Genomic DNA, 15,032 nt, shown 5'->3' on the forward strand with positions numbered 1-15,032 from the left:
GGCAAGGTGGTCCTCAGCCACCACAGACCAGGGAGGTCCCTGTGCATTCCCACCTGGAGCTGTCCCAAAGGCTGCAGCTGCCCACGGGATGGGTCTCAGCACCTTCACTGCATCCTTTGCCCGTTGCTCTTGGTCTTCCTGTGCCGTTGGGCTCCTGGTTTGGGTGGCAGCTGCCATTCCCCTGGGTTTGTGTGAGCAGTGCCATACCTCCCGGGCTACGCTGTCAGAAGGAGAAAGGGAAGGAAAGGTTTTCACGTGGTTGCCACCTTTGGAGGAGCATGTGCCTGCAGTGTGCCTTTGGGGCTGGGCTGGTGAAAGCTATCGCCTTTGCAGGGGAGGGCAACTTCAAGTGCTGATCTCTGCCAGGGCCTGAGAGCAGCCTCTGCCACTGCAACCAGAACCTGGAGCAGGCTGGGGGAGCTGAGGGAAGGAACGGTGGGCTCTGCGTGAGATACAGCAAAAGCTGTACCTGGCTTCAGGGCTAAGAAGACCACAGAGACCCTCCGTTTGTCCTGAAGTTTCTGCGGAGCAACTGCGTGCCTCCACAGAGCAGGCTGGTGTCCCCACGGAGGGTTGTAGAGCCTCCTAAAGTGATGGTGAACATCTTCGTGCAGGGAGCTTCATCTTTTCTTTCTGCACGATCTTAACCGTTCCCCCCATCGGTTTGCTCTTGCCACTTCCCCACCCTTCGACATACACTCCCCGGCACCGATGGGAGAATCCTGGAAACCACTGGCTCGAAATCCCATTGGAAAGTGAGAGAAGGTGAGTCCTGGCTGCCTGGCCACCCCAGCCTGGCCCTGACGTCAGCCGGCTGCTGGAAATCGGAGGGAGGCAGCAGCCAGCACCGGGGGCTAGCCATGCTCCAAGTAACCCGGTTAGTGCGCGTAGGTGTGCTCGCCTTAATGAATGCAATTGAAGGACGCATCGATTAGCTAACCTCGTTTGTGTGAAGGTTGACACAAGGCAGATGACGGCTGGGTACCCGCAGGATCTAATTAAAATGTATGTGAGGCTGGGCAGGCAGAGCAGAGGGGATTGCTCATCCAGCCTTGCACTTACCAGCAGAAAAAAGAAAATAGAAAGAAGGAATTGACTATTGGATTTGGCTAAAGGGCATGGATGGGGTGGGGGCGATTTCTTCCCTGGGTTGGGGATGTGCAGGGAGGATCTGGGTTAGGGGCCAGGGAGGGAGCATGCAGAGCGGCGGGGCTCAGGGCTGGGGACGCAGTGACAGTGGAGCGGTGCCGTCGGTGTGACAGTTCAGCTCTTCCAAAATCTGCCTTCGCCCGCATGTCTGTGCACACATGTACCCACAACATATGTATTTATCCTGCTTCCTAGGGAGAGCACACACTTACCCATCCATCTACATGCATCATTTTCTGTTTCTATCCTGCACAGACGTGCTGGTCTCTACAGAATTGTATCTGCACCCATTTATTCCATGTGTCAGATAAACTCCTCTCTGTCTTCCCTGCTCTCCAATTACTTTGCGATGCTGTTTCCAGCCCAGAGCTTCAATTACATTCTAAAGAACAAAGTAAAATAACGTCACATTTTCTCTCTTTCACATGTTTTTTCCTTCCTTTTTTTTTTTTTCCCCTTCTGGAACAGTCCCATTTTATAAATGCCTGGAAGCAGAAAATGTTTCAGACGCGAGAACCTCGAGGCGCCTCGTTAAAGGCGCTCGAGGTGTTTGGGGAGAGCGACAAAACCCCGGACAATGGGAGCCCTGACGTCAGGCTCTATTTATACCTCCTCTTTTCAGAAACCTCGCCGGGATGGCGCTTTTCCTAGAGTTTTCTGCTAAATGCCGCAGCCGCTGGAGCTGTACCTGTCCTCCTCAAAGGGCACGTTTTTATCTTTAAGGCGTAACCTGGCAGCACGGACGATATCGCCAGGGCCAGGCATCCGCAGGCGGCTTTGAATGGGCGGAATAGTGCTGCTGCGAGCTGGGCTGCGTGGAGGCTGGCAGCGAGGCTGCTGTATGTGGATGAGGACCTGTGAAGGCGTTTCAACCCCAAAATGTGCCTTTTAAAAGGTCAAAAGCATTACAAAGAGGTTTGGTTTAGTGGATGAAGTTTTGGTGTTACAATTATTCTAGCAGGGCGTTGTGGCTTCACAGGGTCAGGTTGAATGTTGGCCGTGTGTGTGCGGGGAGAGACGCTGTTTAATTAGGCGCGACAGGCAAAGGGTGGCAGGAGAAACCACCGTAAATCCCTGCAGTCTGAACTACAGCAGGGTACGGTGCAAGAGATGCCCCATCCTGCAGCGTGGGGACTGACACCGAGTGCCCTGAGCTGCAGGATGAGCACAGGGAAGACACCACAGGGTTAGACCTGGAGGGCTTCGGGAATTCAGTCAAAAGTGTTTCAGCCTCAGATCCCAGCAGATGTACAGCTATTGTTCTGGGGATCCGTTGGCATCATTAGGAGCGGTCAAGAGGGCTCCTGGTCAGGCTGGGGACAGCTTGCGGCGGGGAGGCTGCCTGGCTGGGGAACACCCTGCAAGTATTTCACAGGATTTTATTTTTTTCTTCCAGATACTGCTATTTTGCTTGTATTCCTTATGCAAGTGAATAAAGCAGCAATTTGCTTGCAGGAGGGCAGGTCTTGTGAATAACAAACCTATGAGGAGGATGGAAGTGGTCTCTGTTGTTGGGGATGTAGGAATTACTTTATTCTTTGTGGGGACAGAAACAGCAACAGGATGGGCACGTGGAAGAGTTTCGTTGTGCACAGCAGCAGTGTAAAGGTACCCCATGTAGGATGTCCAGTGTCACAAACGGGCTTACATTTGTGTTTCTTCAGGCAGCCCAGTCCTCCATCACAGGAGATCCCCTCCACAGGATCGTGCAGACACTCCCCATCCCACACCAAAAGCAGCACCCAGGGGTGAACCAGCATCGCTCAATACACGGGAGCTAAAGCACAGGAAGGTGAAGGGACTTGCCCAGGGCCATGCAGAGAGTCTGTGGCAGAGCTGGGGAGGACACCCCCACCTCATATTTCCCGATCCTGGAGCTCTGCACACACCCTCCCCGATGCTCAGCACCACGCGGCCAAGCCGCTGGCTGGATTTCACTGAGTCTTTAGCACACGTGTTCACGCTTTTTGTTCTCACATCAGGCTTTCAAGGGAGCCCTGATGAGCTCATACTGGTGCTCGGGGAAAGGCGATGTTATCGAAGACTGGTGCAGGTGTGACCTCAACGCCTTCGATGAGAACGGACTCCCGAACTGCAGCCCTCTCCCTCCGCCAGTGTATGTATCGGTGCGAGCCCCTCCCGCGGGTCACAGCCCCCGGCACCAGCCCCTTTCCCACAGGCTTGGCCCATGGGCACCTCCTTCCTCTCACCTTCGAGCCCCAGGGCTGCAGTCCAGCACTCTTCACTGTGTGACTGATGCCTTTAGGATATCCTGGCTCCGGCTGTGGCCCTGGAAGGTCTCCTTATAGATTTTCATCACCTGATTAGCAGGGCTTGTAGAATGGGATTTCAAATGCTGAAAGAAATGGAATTACGGTGCAATTCATTGTGGCTTGTCAGAGCAAGAGCGAATCAGGAGCAAACTCATGGGGAATTAGCTGAGAAAGCAGGAAGACTGGCTCCAGTGAGCCACAAGGAGCAGAACACCTTCTTAGTGAGCCAATATCCTCAGAGGGGATTCATTTCCCATCCTGAGTTCCATAAACACACTCATACCTTTGAAGCCGGACTCTCCATAGTCCTGTACTTTGTGTTGTCATTTACCCTGGTGCAAAGAGAGCAGACACCTTTTCACTAGCACAGCCAGGAGCACAAAGCTGCTCTGCCTTCACCCCTACCCACACGGTCTCTGACCCAGGCAGGAGCTCCTGCACAGCTGCCCTGCTTTGGCTTTTGCTCACACCCATCAGAGGCTTGCTCATTTGCAGCTGGGTAAATTCAGAGTCACACCTGCCCCTTCTCTCCCTCCCACCCTTCCTTGCTTTTGCTTGCTGGTGATGCAGACTGGATCCTCCCCTCCTGTAGACTCAGCTCCTCTGGGCTGCATGAAGGTTAAGCTGCATCCTCCCGTTCTCTTTTGCTCCTGGGCAGCTGGTCCTTGGTTCCCCATTGGGCTGCTGAAGTTCAGCAGTTCTTGCAGGAGATGAGGGCTCCTTTAGACAGGATATTTGGGGTTGCACGGTTGCAGTTGCATGACCTAGGCTTCCAGGAGCAGGGGGAGGTAAGGACACACATTGCAGTAGGCTGGACCCAACTGGTCTTCAACTGGAAGTTCTTCTGTGCTCACCTACCTGCTCTCCCCTTGTGCCCCCTGTCCTTGTGGGTCTGTGTGCACATCCCTGTGTACGAGTGTGAGCCCTGCCTGGGGTTGTGCTGCTTGTAGAGGTGGATTCCTCCCCAGAAAGGGAGCTGATGTCTTATTTGGTTTCTTTCCTGTCTCCTGCCCAGCCTGCGGCTCTCCCCCAACGTGGAGCCCTCCAGCACCGTGGTCTCTCTGGAGTGGCTGGATGTGCAGCCTGCCATTGGGACGAAGGTGTCTGACTATGTCCTGCAGCACAAGAAGGTGGATGAATACACGGACACGGACCTCTACACAGGTGGGTGCAGCTGCTGAGAGCAAGCTCCTCTTGGTGCAGAGGGTGCACGGTGACGCATCCTGTGCCCTGCCTGGCTGGGAGCTGCTGCTTTTGTGGGGAATGGTGCATAGAGCCAAGGTGTTATATGAGGTATCAAAACCGCTCCATTCAGGAGAGGTTTCTGAAGGCTTCTACAGGCATGGGTATTTGAAGGGAAGGGGAAATACAAAAATGCAGCATGGCAGAAGGAAATGATTTGCTCTTTTTGGGTAGGAGAGCTGTGAGTTGGAGTTTTTGACTGAAGCATCTGTTTGATCTGATTAATCTAAAATGCTGCAGGATGGTGGGTGTGGGAGGAAGGTCAGCCCTCAACAACTCAAGGGCTTTACTGGTCTGTTCCAGTGAGTACTGCATTGCATGCTGGCCTTTGAAAGGACACTTTTAAGTTGCCTTGCATACCTATCGAAGTAACTCAAAGCCTGCAATATTTAGGGAGATCATTTAAGCAGCACAAAACTTCTCCAGGGGAACCTGAAACTTCCCTGGGTTGGAGTTTGGTTCCCAGTTCAGGCTTGGACTGAGTGCTCTGTGCCTTGCAAAGGCTTTGTCAGCAATTCAAGCTGTGCTCCAGAAGCTACTGGGCAAGGCGGAGGGTCGTGAAGGATGGGGTTTGATCTGGATGAGTCAATGATGTATTTCAGAAAATAGCACTTGAGACCTTGAGTGATGCTACTGCTGCATGGAAAGCCAGGCAAAACCTCCTATGGCTTTTTGCTTGAGGATTTTGGATGTAGTTTATTGAAGAAGCTCATGTGACATATCTGGGGCAGCCAGTGTTGTTGACCGAAGCAGAGATTTACCTTTGGGTGAAGGCTCCTTCCCCAACTGCTGGCAGTGCCTAACTTCAGCCCCCGCTAGGTAAGGGAACATAGGAAAAAGGTTTCCACCTGTCATTGGAGCAAGGCTCTGCAACAGCTACTCCTTTGAGTGATTAAAAACCTCATTTGGTTTAAGGTGGAGTCTGGTCAGCTTATGCAAGGCATGCATGTCTGGTGCTGCCTGCAAGGACGAGGAACCAGAATGAAGATGGGGACAGGGCTGGCACTGGAGGGGGGAGCCTCGCTGCGCTCGTGCAGTCTTGCAGGGGCTTCCTGAACATGCTGGCAAGATGTTTGTCTGTGTTTCCCTGTCGGGAAGGCAATCTCAGGAAGATCATTCGGAGCAAGATCCGGAGTTGCACACAGGTAGTCCTTGGGTCTTGGTCAGAAGCTTTCTCAGCTTGTGGTGGTGGCTTATTTCTTCTCCTCACTAATTTGGTAAGACCCTCTGCTGCTGTGAGCTGCCATAGAGCAAACTGCTCCAGCTCACAGACACAGGGAAGTTTTCACCCTCTCTGTTCATCTTGGGCCCATCTATTCTGCTTCTGCAGCCTCTCTTACCACCATATCCAAAATTTTTGTGCTACAAGAGCTGGACTTTCCTGCTGGAGAGAGCCAGAGTCCCACATCCTGGGGGACCCTGGCTGTTGGTGGAGACCCCTGTGAGGAGCTCTGGTTCCTGGCTCATACACCAGTCCTGTCCAGCAGGAGCTTTCTCCTACACCTTGCCGGCATCCACTTCCAGAGCTGCCTGATGTGGCCATGGCCCCTGGGTTATGTTTCTAGTTTCCCGGTGTGGAAGAAGGCTTGTTCTTTATCTTGGAGGGGCACCCTCTGGTAATGGAGAAAGAAAACAAGCCACCAAAGGAGGGGCTTTGTTTTGGATGGGGATTCCAGATTGCTCACACATCGGTCAGGTGAGGCCAGACTGGGGAAACATGGGTTTTTTCCTTTGAAGTGGCTGGATCTTTGCCTGGCAGCCAGAGTAGGAAATACAGATTATTATTATTATTATTATTTTCCTTTTATGACTGCCATGTGTTTGACAGGCAATTGAATTCATTGTGGGGAGCTGCCCTCCCCTCTCCCTGTCCTGGGGGACTGTTCGGGACAGAATGACCCCATTAACAATTAAAGGGAAAAGCCAATCTTAAATCTCTCCCTTCTTGCTATGTTGTTTATAACCAAACAACATTCCTGCCTTCATTCCTTTCTTACCCTACAGGCCCCTAATGCCAGATGACTTGATTCTTGCAAATACCTTGCGTAGGTTTGCAGAGATGCTGACTGCTACAGCTCTCAAAGGCTTCACTTGGTACCATGCTTCACCCAGCCAAAAATCCTACCATGAGTATCCCCTCGCCACCATCACCCACCCATCATGCTGCACTGCATCTCCATTACATCTGAGCAGCACCCACAAAAACAAGTCAACCCCAGAAGGGGGGGAAGCTTTGGGAGGGGGATGTGGGATATGAAATTTGGATGTATTTTGATGGATATTGGCGGATCTTTCTTCCCCATCAGTCTCCTGGCTGCTGGCAGGTAGGAGCAGGTTGCTCCTGTTGCTGGGAGGTGCACCACAGGTATTTGCAGAGCATGGCAATTCTGGGCTGGGAGGATGCTGCAAGGTTTGAGGACTCTTGAGGCTGCTGCCATTCATCCCTTGGATCTCTTGAGTTTAAATGCGTGGGTTATTTGCGCTTGTACGGGAGTTTTGTTTGGTTTATTGCAGTTGTAGCCATTTCTTATTGGGAGTCCTGGCATTGGCTGGGGTTAGAGCTGTGCCAACCTGCTCTTCAGCTCCGTGGCAAGCTAGATGGTACCTGGCTCCTGCCTAAGCTGCCTTCTGCCTTCCTCCTGCCCACCAAAAGCCTCCAGTCTCTCACCCTTGTAAAACTCCTTGGCCTCCCCCTTGCTTTGCAACTGGAAGACGTAGCCTTTCCCTTGAGCCAGAAAATATTTTCTCCTCTTCTTCTTGAAACAGAGTCAGGAGGGAGTTTTGGGGCCGGTCTAACGTGCATCCCCTCTGCTCCCTGCTGGGCTCTGTGCAGGGCAGCGATGCTGCGGGACGGGGTGGAAGGAGCCGGGAGCTCGCATGGGTTGTCTGCCCCCGGCTGTACATGCTTTTTAAAGAGGCTTATTACTGGTGCTTAGAAAAACACAGCCCTTGGACCATCTGAGGCTAATAGGAGGTGAACTTGTGTGCGAAACAAACCACGCTTTCAACACCAGCGTGCGGGGAGCAAGCGGCTCTCCGCTCGGGAGCCAGCGGAGAAGATGGAGAGCAATTACATCCCAAACTGTTTATTAAAACTTGTGGAAATTACTCGTAATTCCATGTGTGCGACGGCTTTGTAGTTGAGTGATGCTCTTTGTTTGAACGTGGGGCTCTCGAAGAGGGCGCGAGCGTGTGTGTGTGTGTGCGCGGCCGAGCCCGCCAGCGCATTATGTCATGGACGAAGCAGGCGCTGCACTTGAGAGGGAGAGGGAGAAATGTGTTTTACAGGGTGAGGTACAAACTGAAATGGCTGTGAACATCTGGAACTGATATTAGGCTTGGAAAATGTTTTCTGTCACTCCAACACTCCTCTGGAGGAAGGTTTCTGAAGTTAAGAAGCTCCGAAGGGGATGAGGGGGAGGGATGAGGGGATAACATGACCGTGGCGCAAAGTGCTTTTTATGTCTGTTCTGGTTGCCGTAGCCAGGCCGTGTCCCTGCCTGTGCTGGATGGGGGACCTGGGGAATCGCTGTTGCTTGTTGTGGTGGCCCTGGCTTGGAAGGTCCCCTGGATGAGCTGAGCCCCGCTGCCTGAGACGGTCCTGCGTGGGGAGCACTGCATCCTCCAGCCAGCCGTGGGTACAAGGACAGGGGGATCCTTGCCCTGGTGTTAGGGTTGGGAGCTGAGGAGGAAGGCCTCATCTTAAAAGATGACGGGTGAAATCCTCAGATGGGGACAGGCAGACCTGTGCCTGGTTTAACACCACCTCCACCGTCTCTGGGGCCCACCTGGGAGGTCAGGCCCACCTGGGGGGCCGGCGCAGGTTGGGGCGGCTGCTGTGAGCAGGCAAAATGCAACGGTTAAAAATAAAACAGTGCTTCGAATGTGTTTGTAGCACACACACAGCAGGCCTGGGGATGGCTGGGGGCGGAGGACGGGCTGGGTGTTCGCCGTGTGATGGGTTGGGGTCCGTGGGCTTGGCTGGGGGCTGCGTCGCTCCTGGGGTGGCGGCCATGTCGCTGCTGTGGTGCTTCGTAGCTCTGGGAGCTCCTCGGTCCCTCTCTCTATGTTCCTCTCCCTGGTGCAGTTTTCTTTCGCTCCTGCCCACGGCTCTGCTGCTGGGTCTCTGAACACACATCTGTGGGGGACTGGGGGGTGTCTGCCACGCGCCCGCACAGGGGATGGTGAGGAGGCCTGGGGAGGGGATGGTTTGAGCATGCGAGCCCTCAGAGTATCTCAAAGTACTTTGCTGGTGCTAAGTCAGGCCTTGCGCTCTCCGAGGTAGGAATGGGCTTTCCCTTCCTGTGTAAATGGAGGGGAAAAAACCAAGACAGAGAGATAAAATGCCTTCCCTGAGGTCACAAGAGCCGGGCAGTGAATTAACCTCAGCACAAGACCCTCAGCGTTGAACGGTACTAGCCTCCGAGGGCAGAGAGGGGTGCAGGTCCTGGATCCCCCCAGCTCTGTGCCCTGCCCTGCGCTCACTCCTCTCTCAGGACCCACAAGCTGACCACTGAACTACACGGCTCCTCCCAGTCATTCCCCACCACCAAGGTGGTCAGCCCCATGCCCATGCAGAGCACATGCCGTAGCTGTGCTCCTTGAGCATCAAGCCACCTCCTCCTGCTTGTGCTTCAGTATCAAAGTGGGTAGAACTGGGAAGATGGAGAGAAACGAAGCATCGCTTGCTGTCATTATGGTTGAGGGTGATAGTGAGTGCGAATGCGACGTTGCCACAATGTGCTGCTTGCTCTGTGTTGCAGGTAGCAGATCATGAAAGGATTCCGAGGCTCTACCTCTCTCCCAGCCCATCGTCTTCTGTTCTGTGTAGGCTCTTACACTGTCGTTCCCTCCCTTCTCTGTGGTACCACTTCTACAGCTCGGTGTGTGTCGACAGCTGGGTCAATGTAGTTGGGGATATTGTGAGCTATCAGCTGAATAAAGTATGTAATGGAAAAGTACACCACTCATTTGCTTTTATACAGCAGTGCTCCTGTTGGTTGCGAGATGCCATGTCCCAGACGGACAGGTGAGGTCTAGGCAGAGACTCCCAAGCTTTATTATTTCTCATGACATCAAGGAATCCTGGCTGCTCCTGGGTCTCTCTGGCTGGGCAGTGATCACATTCGTAAGAAGAGGTAGCCCTCAGCCAGAACAGCTTGTAATCCTTGAAGAAAGGAGAACAGAAACACAGCCTGCTGAAGGAGTTTGTTGGAGATCACGTAGACCTCAGAGCAGAAGAATACAGATTCTGGCAGCTTGGTCAGAGTCCTCTAGTATACTAGAACCCTCTATATACAGGACTGTGGCGTGGCAAAGAGGTAGCAGGTAAGCTGGGGAGGGTGTCTGGAGAATAGACTGGGTGGAACGATGTACAGAAGTTGAGGGTATGGTTATATAAAACCTGTGCGTGTTATCGTGCTAGCATTGCAGGCTTCTCTGGAGCAATGCTGTTCCGCAGAGGAGTCTTTGAATACGCATCATGTCTATAAAAGAAAGTGAAAGAGGTCAAACCAGAAGGCTTAGTGTTTTGTACACTTGCAAGTTGTGCTCCAAATTGAGGCTTCAGAGTATCTTATTTATAACTTAACTCTGTTCTGTAGAGCATCGTTCTGACGTGTCTGGGTGGCCGGGGCTGTATAGATATAGCTATGGCAACCGTCACTTCCAGTACACCCTCTTGTGTGCAAGCTGTGCTGCTACTGTCATGTGAAAACCAGCGATAGGCTGGAAGAAGAAGAGAAAAAACTGTCTGGCCAGAGCAAATACTGTGCCTGTCAGTAAGGAGTCAGAGCAATCTCTGTACAAGCAGGTTGCACTCCTATTACATGCCTTAAAATCATTTTTAGAGTCCTGACTTCTAAACAGACTGGGCACCAGAGAGAGTAGTAGGAGTTGACACTCCCACTGGAAAGCTGTAGGAGCCTGAGGTCCAGCCAGGAGTTGGGTAAATAAGTGAACATCCAGAGTTTTAATTCGTGCCAACGAAATGTGGAGGATGTTAAAGCATGAGTGTTTAAACCAGTTGTTAATGATGCTAATGATCTTGAGTGTGGGTGATGGTATTGACTACCTCTGTAAAGCTCTGTGGAGGCAAAGCTCTCTCTGTAGAGAGCGCTATGGCACGTGTATTAATACAGGTGCCACTTTTGTAGATGACTTTGATTTGTAAGTTGGCCCAGGGGACGCAGGCTCTGCAGCTGGTGGATCACAAACTGAGACTTGGAAAAGAGACCACACTCTCCATTGGTTTCAGGAGAGCAGTTCTTCTGCTACGATACCAGACCACTACCCTCAGCACAGTGATGCTGGTGGTCAAGAATGTTAGTGCTCAGCCTGGGAGTGATAGACAGCTCTTGCAGGGGGCATCTGTGTGTTTGACTCTTGTTCAAAAGAGGTCCTTGAACGTCACTGAAGTAGCGGAGGACCTGATGGTGGTCAGGAGCTGATGACCCACCATTGCCAGTCTTACACTCACTGCTTGGTTGTCTACCTGCTTGTTTCTTGGTGATCTGCCTGGTGGATCTCAGCTGGTTTCTCAGTGGGCAGGTGTTTGGCTGATCACAGCCACCACTCAGTGAGGACTAGCTCGCTTGTGTGCTGAGGATGGAAATGCAACAGAGCTTCATCTGCAAATGCGTGTGGGTGGGGAGCCTGGCCAGGGCAGGGCTGCTGCGTGGAAGCTGTCATGCTGCTGCCTCTCCTGTAACTAGCACATGGGTAAAGATGTTTTCAACACCCAGAATACCCTTCTTAGGTGCTGAATCCACTTCACTTGTTAGCACAAGGAAAGATGATTTGAAAAGAAGCCTTTGAAGATAAGGTCAAGTTTTTGGAAGCTGCTTCCTGGGTTGGGTTGTGTAATAGCACCAAGCAAGTGCTTAATTTTGGCCATTACACTCACAGTGAAGCACTGATTTCTCTCCCACTGGGACAGCTGTAGTTATTTCCACCTACCAGTGTCGGTTTTGTATCCTGGAAAGCAGAAAGGAGGTGGAGGATTCTCAGCTCTCAATTAGGGTTGAGTCAGTTGCTGAAATATTTCATTAATTCACATTTCCATATGGTTGTTCCAGGTTTTTTATTTTTATCTGCCCAGACACCTTTTGGACAGAACTGGGCATTATCTTTGCTTTCTCCCAAATCACTTCATAGGTGGAGAGCTGGGACTGTCTGCCTGTTCCCTGCTGACAGAGGAGGATGGAGCAGTCTGGATGGTGCCATGAGTATGTCATGCACTTTAAGAGCACAGTGTTTGCCAAGGGCTTTGTGCTGGCTGTTCAGAGCTACCTCTCCCTCAAGGCAAAGGACAGCTGTAGATGCTCCTTTCTAGCGAAGAAAGCTCTGAACTTCTTATATGGCAGTTAATGAGGCCAGTCATGGAGGGTTTTTTACTCGTCTGTAATTTTATCCTCTAGGATTAAGTTTCTCCTGATCTGGAAAAGTCAAGGCCACAAATCCATCATGTCAGAAAGCATCAAAAGTGAAGGCTGCTAATACAGTCAGACAGATCATGGCATGGCATGTGAGCGCAGTTCAGTGGAACTTTTTCATAGGAGCCTTTATTGACTAGGCAGGCTTTTCTAATCAATAAATTGTGGCTGGAATTCGGAGGGAAGCTCAGTTTGTGTTTGCAAAGCTGGTGCTTGGCAATGCAGCCCTGAGCTATTTGGAAAATTTAGGCTGTGGGGCATCCGTGGATGCAACACAACCCTGCTCTGGGAGGAAACTTGGGCATGCTTGCTGAGCAAAGTACGTGGGTCTTCCCTTTGGATGGGCTCTGAATGACGCCTAGACTGGGATTCCTTGCCAGGTTAGGATCTTCCCGGAGATTTTGCATGTTCCTCTCATTCTAGCCAAAGCCTGAGATGAGATCCTGAACGGGATGGGGAATCTGCTTTCCAGTCCTCTGGCTGCTGTTGAGATTTCCCATGCATTCAGCTCAGGTGGCTGAAATACAATCCAAAAAGTTAGACAGTGTCCCTCCATGCTTCTCTGGAACGAAATATGGATAGGAAAGGGATCCAAGGAGGGACAAAGGCTGCCTTGGGACAGCCTATTCTGTCCTGTCTGAAACCTCTCAACCCCAGTGCAGGAGGTGCTCTGGGGATGTTGCAGTCATTCTGGGCTATGATCCTGCCCCTTGCCAGCATCAAGGCTGCTCTAAACCACACCATTCCTCAGGTGCATATGTGTTAGATGGCACATGGTGGTACCAGCCCTGCGTCCCTGCATCTCCTAAGCTGGGCTGCGTACGCTGTTTCCTGATGACCATCGTCCCTGCCTCCCTGTTCACCAAGACGATGGGGGCTCCTCTTGTTGGGCAGTGGCTCAAGGTGGGACATGTCACCTATTGCCCATGTTGCTTTGGTGTGAGGGAAGCTAAGTAAAAACGGAGAGGGATTAAACCTTGAGTCAGGGGATTTGCCAATTAAAATAGCTGCTCTTCCTGCAGGTTTCATATGATACAAGAGCAGGGAGAGACCTTCCCCATCTCCCCCATGACCCCTTCCCAGTTTGTTCAGCTTGCTAGGGATTGAGAACTGGCTCTTAGGAGCGAGGGGGCAGCTGGGTCTAAGTTACATTTCATGCTGTTTAGATAGGATAAACCTTTCCTCCCTGTAATTGGGTGATTGGACTTGTGAGCTTTCTCAGATACTAATCTGGAGACCCTAGAGGGGGTCAGATTAGGTTATGGAGACATAATAGGAAATACTGCTGTGGCTAGTTTGGGTTATGGGGGATAGAGTGGATATTCTGCAGTGTTTCCCTGCTGGGTTCCCACTGAGCAGGCCTGGGTGGTGGGGTCAAGGAGCGGTCTTATCTGAGCATCGGGTTGACTTGGTGTTTGCTGGGAGCGACTGTCTCTGAACTCTTTCCACCCTGTAATCCTGCTCTTCCAGAGAACAGGACAATGACCTCTCCTTTGCTGGAGGGAGGGGTGGGTGATGCTGACCTGCTGCTGGGGCTTGCTCACAGGGGAGAGAACATCTTTTTTCAAATGGGCATCGATGTCTTCAGGAACCCTGAGATAGAAAAAGCTTCGTATTCTGAACTGGTGTTGTTTGGACCAAGTAAGATCTTCCTCCTTGCTAGCCCATGTCATGCTGATTGTGGGGAAACAGTTGATACATCCCAGAGGGGATCATTTAGAGCAGTGAGCATTTAAGTGCATGCTTTCATCTGTCCCATGTGAGAGATGTATTTGAGGAAGGATGTCATGTTGGTCCAGTCAGAGCCAGTGAGATGAGCTTGTCCCTGTGGCCAAATGAGTGTTTCAGAGCTGTACTGATTAGGGATGCTGCACTGAAGCAGCATCCTGAGGGGTATTGGAGAAGGGAAACCCACCGCGTTTATGCCACAGACCTGGTTGGCATGTGGGTTAATACCTCCTCCTGTTCCTGCGTGCTATGTCTGGGAGCAGCTTTGCAGTGTTGCTGGACAGGAGTTCTGCTGATACAAGCCTGGCTCCAGGCACTGGTCTGCAGTGCTCTTTCCAGTCCTCGTTTCTTTTTATTAACAGTGAGATGACAGATAGGGGATGGTCATTAATTTAATAAAAGAAGTTCTGATCACAATTACAGAAGCAAGGTCCTGAGGTTTTTTGTGGTGGTCTTGATGACTCACCCTAATGAAATAGGGTGACACTGGGATAGGAAATACCTCACTGGAGCTCAGAGAACGGCAATGGCTCTTCCTACATAGCAGCCAGGCTCCTACAGTCATTCTGCCATCCTTGGCTAGCGTGTCCTTGGGACTGGCCTCACCAATATGAGCATTACCCCCACTGAGAAGACCCTAGTTTCAACTCCAGAGAGACCCATGGTCCTATGCAGCTAGGTCAGTTTGCTGGCTTTAATGAGGCTCACTCTTTGTTTCCCCGGTGCTGGCCCTGAACACCTGCCCGGGGTGACAGTGGAGTCAGGAGCATTGAGGTATGGCTGAGGGACCCCACTCTCCATCTCCCCCTTCGTGGCACACTCACATGTGTGCATGCTTGTGAGGACACTGAGGGCAGGAGCGCAGGTGCTAGCAGCATGGCTGTGCTGTGAGAGGAGAGCTTGTACTCGATCACAGATAATACTTGGCTTTCCTTTGTCCTGCGCTGTCATCTGCGGAAATCGATAAATCTCACCAACTTCATTGTGCGGCCTGGGAGCACTCAGCAGTAACAGCCAAAAATTGTACGTGGACTCTAAATCCAGAAGAGCCAGTTAAGAGCAAGGGGTCTAAATTCATGTGCAGTTAATATTTACTGTGCTTGCTGCTCTCAAGCCTCAAAAGTTCACACTTGGCTGCAGATTGTTTTCAGATCTCAATTTTCAGTTCCTCGAGAAAACCTTGGTGTTGTCTTGGTAGATGGAGAGT

General features: G+C 51.7%; 1 protein-coding gene across 2 annotated transcripts in view; it reads left to right on the forward strand.

Annotated features, from left to right (window-relative positions):
- Positions 1-15,032, forward strand: part of ASTN2 (astrotactin 2) — a 361,642-nt gene that overhangs the window by 265,126 nt on the left and 81,484 nt on the right. For both annotated transcript variants that reach the window (XM_052814689.1, XM_052814688.1), the window contains exons 18-19: positions 3,132-3,265; positions 4,438-4,586. In XM_052814689.1, the coding sequence (XP_052670649.1) occupies positions 3,132-3,265; positions 4,438-4,586 (283 nt within the window). The remainder of the gene's footprint in view (positions 1-3,131; positions 3,266-4,437; positions 4,587-15,032) is intronic.

The sequence above is a fragment of the Harpia harpyja genome, chromosome 19 (genome assembly GCF_026419915.1).
Source record: "Harpia harpyja isolate bHarHar1 chromosome 19, bHarHar1 primary haplotype, whole genome shotgun sequence".
Classification (NCBI taxonomy): Eukaryota; Metazoa; Chordata; class Aves; order Accipitriformes; family Accipitridae; genus Harpia; species Harpia harpyja.